The sequence below is a fragment of the Octopus bimaculoides genome, chromosome 3 (genome assembly GCF_001194135.2).
Source record: "Octopus bimaculoides isolate UCB-OBI-ISO-001 chromosome 3, ASM119413v2, whole genome shotgun sequence".
NCBI lineage: Eukaryota > Metazoa > Mollusca > Cephalopoda > Octopoda > Octopodidae > Octopus > Octopus bimaculoides.
Window position 1 is genome coordinate 71,595,660 of NC_068983.1, and position 9,526 is coordinate 71,605,185.

A 9,526-nucleotide genomic window follows, 5' to 3' on the forward strand; every position below is an offset into this window, starting at 1 on the left:
AAAATTGAGATCAAATTTAGGTGTGTGGTTATTACATGATAGTTGACTGTAAAGTTTTCGGCACCCAATTTTTATTTCTTTTTAAAAAAGCACACAAATACTAATGTACTGAAGCATTTTCTTTATTTTTTAAGATTATTTTTCCATTATATATTAATTTATCATATATAAAATAAAATATTTGAAAGTAATATATTGAAAGATAATATATTCTTTACTTTAAGTAGTTGTGTGTGCGTGTGTGTGTGTGTGAGGACAAGGGCTGAAATTCTGGGAGTTTAATCGATTACTTCGATCTCAGTGCTCAACTGGTACGTATTTTATCGACCCCGAAGAATGAAAGGCCAAAGTCGACCTCGGCGGAATTTGAACTCAGACTGAAGAAATGCCGTATGTTATATATTGGTTTCAAATTTTGGCAGAATAAGGAGGGATTACTTTGATTACATCGACCCCCAGTGCTCAACAGGATGGAATACAAAGTTGACCTCGACGGAATTTGAACTCAGAACGTATTGAACGAATGAAATGCCACTAAGCATTTTTTTCGGCGTGCTAACGGTTTTGCCCGCTCTCCGCCTAACTGTATATTATATATTATAGGGATTTTAAAGATAATTTAGACCCAAAATCGAGATGTGCATTATGAAAATTATTTTGCAGCGTTCACTAATTCTTCATTATACATTGGTAAATTAAGAAACATATCTACATACTTGCATACGTACGTTAATTCATACATACGTACGTATTTACGTAGATCAATCTTCCCTCAGTTTAATGAGGATAATTTCAGTTGTTTGATTAATGAACTGACTACTCATTGTGTTGTGGAGGCACAATGGCCCAGTGGTTAGGGCAGCGGACTCGTGGTCATAGGGTCAAGGTTTCGATTCCCAGACCGGGCGTTGTGAGTGTTTATTGAGCGAAAACACCTAAAGCTCCACGAGGCTCCGGCAGGGGATGGTGGCGAACCCTGCTGTACTCTTTCTCTCACTCTTACTTCCTCTTTCTGTTGCGCCAGTAATTCAAAGGGTCAGCCTTGTCACACTGTGTCACGCTGAATATCCCCGAGAACTACGTTATGGGTACACGTGTTTGTGGAGTACTCAGCCACTTGCACGTTAATTTCACGAGCAGGCTGTTCCGTTGATCGGATCAACTGGAACCCTCGACATCGTAAGCGACGGAGTGCCAACAACTCATTGTGTTAGCATGTAAGCAACTGAGTATTCTATAGATATGCATATCCATTAGATAAATCTAAAAGCGTAATCAGCAGACGTAATTAGCGGGTAAATCCAAAGAAACAGCGTATGACAAGTGTAGCACCTTGAATATAAAATAGAGTCCATTTGACGGACTTGTACACCCTTTTTGCTTAATCAATTTTACTCGTAGTATTTGGTTCGTCCAGTGACTAAAGTATAAGTCAATGGATCGAAATCGAGATCTCCTGATTGCGAAGCGAACTTCTTAGCCATTCGGCTATGTTTGTGTACACATACATACATACATACATGTTGTTGTTGGCACTCCGTCGGTTACGACGTCGAGGGTTCCAGTTGATCCGATCAACAGAACAGCCTGCTCGTGAAATTAACGTGCAAATGGCTGAGCACTCCACAGACACGTGTACTCTTAAAGTAGTTCTCGGGGATATTCAGCGTGACACAGTGTGACAAAGCTGGCCCTTTGAAATACAGGTACAACAGAATGAGGAAATAAGAGTGAGAGAAAGCTGTGGTAGAAGAGTACAGTAGGGTTCGCCACCATCCCCTGCCGGAGCCTCGTGGAGCTTTAGGTGTTTTCGCTCAATAAACACTCACAACGCCCGGTCTGGGAATCGAAACTGCGATCCTATGACCGCGAGTCCGCTGCCCTAACAACTGGGCCATTGCACCTCCATTTTTACATACATACATACATACATACATACATACATACATACATACACACATCAACTGCGCATATGCCATACTCGATTTAACTGATTGCTATTAGAACGTAAAAGATACACTTACATGGAAATCAGCTGTTCTATATATGTAAATATTTGGTCAATAATCAGTTCAATCTAGTACAATGGTTTCCAACATTTTCCCAGTGGTTCTCGAAAGTGGTTCCCAACCCTTTTACTTCAATGAGTTTTCCCACGGACCCCTTTTAATATGCTTATCCTTATCTATCTATCTATCTATATATATATATATATATATATATATATAAGAAGTTTTTAATTTAGTTCACACACCCCAGTACTAACTTTGCAGACCACCAGGGTTCGCAGACCCCAGATTGGCAACCACTGATCTAGTACAATAGCCACAGAAACCAGAACATTGTTATATTGTTTATGTTATTAATGCTATTCTGTCCATTGTTAACCCTGATTAAGCACACATATGATTAAGCGTATTCGCTATTAATCCTCCTCTGTTGTATTCAAATATAGTATATCTAAGACTATATTATCAAATACTGCTTCTTTTTTAATGCTACAAGATGTGGTTTAAGGCAAATCTGGCTGCTATTTCTACCAGGGAGCTCTACTACATAGCTGATAACTTACTCCATCACCCATTTTAATATTCCACCAGACCCTAAGGGCTTTTACCTGAGTTCACTCTATTGTAAACATCCGAGTCAGCTCTCCAATTTAAAGATAATTTCTTCCCTCCTTTCAACTAATTTCAGATCAGTAATGGATCATGAGCCGGCCTTCATCCTGACTAAAAGATAAAAAACATTATCGCTGACTAATTGTGCTAACAGAGACTGGAATGGTTGTGTGGTTAGGAAGCACGACTGGCAATCACGTGGTTTCGCGTTCAGTACCACTGCTCAGTACCCATGAGCAAGTTTTTTTCTGCTATAGTTCCGGGACTACCAATGTCTTTTGAGTGAACTTAGTTGACGGAAACTATGTGGAAGCCTGTCATATATATGTATGTGTGTGCGTGCGTGCGTTTGTATGCTTGTCCACACACACTCACTCACACACCGCTTGATAACCGGTGAAAGTTACAACTACCATTCTAATACAGTTTGTTATTTGTCGTATATATATATATATATATATAGTGATCGCATCGTCCTTTTTTCTGTCTGTCCATATATTGTTCAAGTAATCTAGTAACTGATGTTATTCAACGACGGTAGACGAAGTCAATAGTTTCCGAAACATTTAGATGTCTAGCGAGGTAATTTGGGGTAACTTTGAGGCCCATTGTTTCTGTTTGTTTAAGACAGACATAAACTCATAACATGAACTACATGTTGAATCATAATTTACTCTCAGTAATCAAATATCTAATATTAGCTAAAATGGCACTACCTGGGATCATGTGCATATATTACACGCGCGTGTGCACATACACACACACACACACACAAATACGTATACATACTTATATACATGTATACATACACGTAAACATATTTGTGTGTGTGTATGGATGCATGTGTGTGACTATGTATGTATACACAGTAACGATAATGCGATGCTAGCATGTAGAATGTTGGTTTCATACATAAGAGAACAAATATAGTCAGTTGAATTGATCCAAGAATTGTCAGATATTTATTTTATCTACATCACATGGATGAGAAATAAAGTCGAGAAGAGTAGGAATAAAGTTCAGTGCTAAAGGAACGTGACTAAATACCACAAAGCAAACGTCATATGTATGTGGTAACATCAAAGAAATTCAAAGGCGAAATTGATGTATGTCGTAGAATGTTAAGTCGAAACGTTCATTCGTTTACCAGAGTCTAAGTGAAATTAAATGGACTCCAAATGAAATTGAAACTGGAGTAGATATTTGGCTCGATAAGCATATCTCATATATAGCACACTTGTCACTTTTTACTAAGACACTATGAATAAATATATTTGCAGAGGTAGGAAATGTTTCAGTGTCATTTATGCCTCTCTTGTTAACCCCAGCTCAAACATAGTAAGACTCAACTAAATACTACAAAGCTTTTTTCAGCACCTTATTAAGTGTGTGAATGGATGCATGTGTGTGACTATGCATGTATACACAGTAACGCTGTTAAGCTTCAATCGACGGTCTCTAGTATGAATAAAATTATTAAGGTATGCAGAAGGAATAATGGCGAAGCAATAAATATCATTCTAAGATGAATAATACCGTTTCAGAAATGATATACAGATACATTTGAGGGAACTTCATTCTAAGACCACTCCTCGCTGATGAATTGTAAGCTTCAGATTATTCACTACATCAATTCTACCAATTCATCCTAGGAAGGAAGTGAATCAGTGAGTTTTTATGTCGTCGTTGGATCTGCTGGAAGTAGTAGTGGAATCTCTCTTAAACTGGACTCTAATGCTTTTAAAATGATATAAAACATTGGATAATGTAATTTAGTATAAACAATCAATCGGTATGTACGCGATAAACAAGATCATAGATCTGCACCTTCAGGGCCATCCTAAGATAAACAACCACAGCTCATCCTAGATTGACATACCAGAATGTTTTCCACCAAATGTTATCAAAATGTTTCCTTTTCTAGACATACTATATCGGAAGCTATGAAAATTATACACAAATAAACATTTTGAAATTGTAGGAAGTGAAGGTTTTAATGATAAAATATTAACATTTCTTAAATTCATATAGTACTATCATAAATACAGTTATAATGTTTCTTTGTTTTTTTATGTTTATTTTTTGTTGTATCTTTTTTGCTTATAATTATTTCCAATGTAAGAACACGTCAGTTTATATATTATTATTGGCTACAACCAGCGAATAACTGCAATTCTGCGTGGTACCTATTTGCAGCTATTTACGCAGAGTCATAACTCAAGTAAATTTAGCGAGTATTACAGCTCGTAGGGAGTAAAGAGGTTAATAGTTTGTAAACTCATCCATTTGTTTCTCTTTTTAGTTGTATGCATTGAATTTCATATTCAACATGAACTTAGGAGCGTCGCTTCAATATTTCGAATTATTGAACGTATTTTAGCTAAGCCAACTTGGTAAAGCTCTTTATTTCTACTCTGTTATATTTAAACACTGCGTTCTACGACCACTATCTGAGCTAAGTTAAATGAATGTCTTATGGATAACTGAAGCACGAAACACTTGTTAATTATACGGTGTTGCCCACCACTGCCTTCAGCAATGATATGAATCCATTCAGGGTGAAGCTTTCCCCTGCATTTTGTTTGTTTAATTTTTATTAGAATATTACTTAATCAGAGGAGGAAGGACAGCGCCCTCTGAACTTTATCTGGGCCTCTAAAACTGGCGGGAGAAAAAAGATGAGGTTATCCTCAAACCGGAGATCTGTCCCGATTGCTTGCAACAGATTCGATTCCGTTAAAGGTATCCAAGGGTCAAGAGCGGGGCAACAGATTAAGTCTATCATCCGGAACGGTCCTTCTGACGAGCTTCCATTCATTTACCAAATTTCACTCACTTGGTCATGGTCGATTCGAGAAGACACTTAGCCATAATACAATGCAGTGGGATTGAACTCGAAAACTTGCAGCCCTTCGTACTTACGCTTTACGGTTCTTTGGACTGTGTCAGCAACAGTTAGGTTAAATCCCTTATTAATAGAACGCATTACTGTACTAAAAACAAGATTCGAAATATTGATATTTAGATCGGTAAGTCAAAACCTAATGAAAACATTTAGCTACCACGGCGATGGTGTTTGTATCAAGCCAACCATAAATTATTTATGTATGTAGTTCTTCATTAAAGTAATACTAATACAGTGGGGCATTTGCCATGCAATATGAAGACTTTTAACTTACGTAATGGTTCTGCCAAGAGGAACGTGTAGTTATCGATTTTCTCTTCCAGCTTGTTAAATTGATCCTTTAGCATTGGGGAGACATAATCTGCAAAAATAAATTCAAAGATTTGCTTCTGAAAATGGATAGATGGGTAGAGAGAGAGAGAGAGCGAGAGAGAGAGAGAGAGAGAGAGAGAGAGAGTAAGAGAGAGAGAAGAGGGAGGGAAAGGGGAGAGACACAGACAGTGAGAGACAGACAGGCAAATAGACAGACAGTCTTATACCTATAACATGACTGAAAATTTATCCGCACATACACACATACATAAGTGCATGTATCTATCACATCACATATACATAATCCCAACAGCTTGATTTAAACAAAAGATATTTGCTAATTTGTTAGCGACTGGTTTGAATTTTACATGCAATGTATATATTAATATATTATTTTGAACTTAAATATGTGAATACATACGTATAAGAAAGGGAAAAGGTGAAAAAACATTCACCGCGCAAGACTGACTTGTTACAGAGCGTGAGGGCCCGAAAAGGAATACCGTTCGGCATTTTGTTCGATGTTCCAACGATCCTGTAAATCCATCAACTAGAGCTCAAATTAATGCAGAAGTTTACTTTTCTGCAACAAAAACTATTTTATCTAAATAAAAAATACAGTCTCTGTGAACAAGGATCAACTTGCTAGTTAGTGCATGTATGGGGCCCGTGTGGCTTCAACTCATTTTCGACGACGAAAATGAAAATGTTAAAAAAAACTTCTAACGTTTGAATTAATAGTCTAATTTTAAAATACTTGGTGTCATTAACTTTCAAATAAAGAGGTGTAATCACACTTATGTCCATAATATACTGCGTTTAAAGTGTAAATATAAAACCATTTAAATGGGAACCCTCTATTTATATATATTATTTTTGCCAGTCTGGTGACTGTTACGATTTAGTCGAGACACTTAAATATACCATAAAAATGCACAAGTACATCAACTTATAAGGATTGATTATACTAACTGTGCTGACGGTTGATCTCTTTTCTTCTCACATTGTGATAACTGAAATAAAAGTGCGTGTTATTCCAGATGAAAACCGATTTAAAACTTGTCCACTTGAGAACGCAGTTCAAATAGGGAGAGAAGTATCATACAAAAATATCATAAACCTCACTAATCAAGTCAGAGAATTTGATAGACCACCCCCATTTTAACGTAGGACTTTCAAATGAAAAATCTGAGCGAAAACATCATACAGCTAGGTTCCAAATATATGATATTTACAAGACATTTCCATTTATATATAGTCAAGATCTTTCCTCATTATTTTCCCAATTATACAAGTTTAATCCATTTTCAATTAAATTGCCGAATGTAATTTGGTAGCTATGCGAGATTACTTCTATCAATATATCGGAAGGAGAACCTATAATTATAATACGTTGTTTAAAATTTACTTTACTTCAAATCAATATATTTTTTTGTTCTATTCCGGGCCTGGTCAAGTAGAACCAATTTCAACTTAGTACGTTATACTTTCTGCATTGCAGGACGTTTTATGTGAAAAGACTGTAAGTTTCTACATGGACAGGTTGTCTCAGTATTTTATGGAGTGATTCTCAAATTAGTGGTGGAGCTGTACCTGGCTTTGATGTTATAACTCTTGAAAAGTTTTGTGTATTTGTAGTTTATAGGCAAGTCTTTGTCAGTGAACGTTAAGAAATTTTTTCGAAGCTGGATGTAGCATTAAGTGAAAATGAAGGTTAAACCTTATATTACGTCATCGTCTTCTGGTTTGTTGTTGCTAGAGGTTGAGTATATATTTGAGTTTCTCTATGGAACAATCGGTAGCGGTAAGATGCAGCTTTATCAGCTATATTTTTACTACATTGGCAAGGATCCTTATGCATATAAGTCAATTTTCTTATTTGGATTTTTGTATGATTCACAGAGATTTGTGATTAAGTATAGAGTTACGTCTAAACAAAATCTACGGTAATGAGAGTAGTTGGTCAATTTCAACAAGAAAGCTCTGACGCTCTATATTATTTCCTTTCATAGTTTAGATAGAGCACATTGATTCATGTCTTTGGATATAGTCATAGTCTTTACATAATCCGAAATCTATACCGATGAATTCTTCGCTAAATTTAACGAGCAAATTGATGGTAGAGCTGTACCTGATTTGAAAAGTTTTGTATATTTGTAGAGATCCTTAGTTTTATCAAAATAATGATTGTTTTAGTAGAGTTCATAATCATTTTCGTGTTGGGTTCAAGCTTATTTTTGAAGAGGTCGGTATGTTTACGAAAATTAATATTTTTAAACCAATCTCCTACTAAAAACATATTTGATAGGACAGTTCCCTATTAAAACGTTGTTTTGGAACCAAGAGACTCAAAGAGAAAATCGTACACAGCTAATATATACTTCATCATATATAGTTATTTATGGATGAATTTTTGAAATTTTTTTGAGTTTCATCATTTTGAAAAGCCTGTTAAATGTGCTTTGAGGACATTTCAAACGAATTTTATAATTTTTTAATTTAGAAAGAAAACTTATGTGTCTGCAACACAGACTATAACAAGGGAGATGGAAGACTTGTGTAGCTACATTGAAGAGATGATTAGTGGTTGAGTTCAGAAGATATAAAATGTACTGCTATAGTCAAGCCATTAATAACAATTCGGTAAGAACTTAAATTTTCGACAGATTTGATTGCAACGCGAGATTGGGTTTTACGCTCTCGGTATGTTAGTAGCAGAAATAAAGGGGAGATAATTGCCAAATACTCCTTTGTATACTGTGAGAACACTAACATATAATAATACAGAACCATTTCAATGGTGTATGTGTAATTTAAATCCCTTAAGTGTAAATTTAGAATGAATAATGCCAAAGGACATGCAATATTATCCAACTGGATTCCATAATAATTTATTGCAAAAAATGTTTAAATTATTTTATAGTATTATTTGAAGTGAGAGTTATAAGTTTAATTAACAGTTATTATTCGAGAAAGGAAAAATTTAAGTGGGTGGAAGTTACATCATGATGCGGTTGATTATTATAAAATGGATTTAAATAATATAAAGCAAAAGAATGAAAAATCGAAAGAAATGTGCTATATCTTATGAGGTGTGTCTAATTAAACAGCGTGAATGAACAAGTATTATGAAGGGGTGTACTCGTTATTTTAAAATTACCATGAAAACACTGTAGTAGAGCAAAATAACATTGAAATGTATAAAGGAATACATTGGGGTTGATAATTTTCAAACTTGTAATTAAGCGAGTTGCTATAAGTTGCCACCTCTTAGTTGTTTTACAAATAAAGGGGTTTCATTTCAGAGGTTTCATAATGTAAACAAGTAATGTAGGCTTAAAACTTATAAGTAATCACCGCGCAATGACTAAAGAAAATAGTCTAAAAATCGACGCTGCTTAGTAAAATCATCACAGTAAAAGCACATGAAAGTTAGTTTACAAAAACAACTACGAAATAATTATAGTTCTTAAATTTGACGGAAAAAGGCAGGTTTGTGCGTCGGTGTAACGGTAACACACTTGGTCGAGTAAACAAACAGGTGTGGGCTCGTGTCCCACGCGTACGGAAAAACCAATTTTTTTTTTTCAGTCGAGAGCTTATATGCCCCATTATTTAGACTATTTTCTTTAGTCATTACGCGGTGATTGCTTATAGGCTTTCAGCTTATAAAATACTATTATATATA

At 35.5% G+C, this 9,526-nt stretch overlaps 1 protein-coding gene across 2 annotated transcripts in view; it reads right to left on the reverse strand.

The window, feature by feature from the left end:
• LOC106868056 (fibrinogen-like protein 1) overlaps positions 1-9,526 on the reverse strand; it is a 65,481-nt gene that overhangs the window by 12,034 nt on the left and 43,921 nt on the right. For both annotated transcript variants that reach the window (XM_014913167.2, XM_014913166.2), the window contains one exon: positions 5,801-5,887. In XM_014913167.2, coding sequence (XP_014768653.1) covers positions 5,801-5,887 — 87 coding nt within the window. The remainder of the gene's footprint in view (positions 1-5,800; positions 5,888-9,526) is intronic.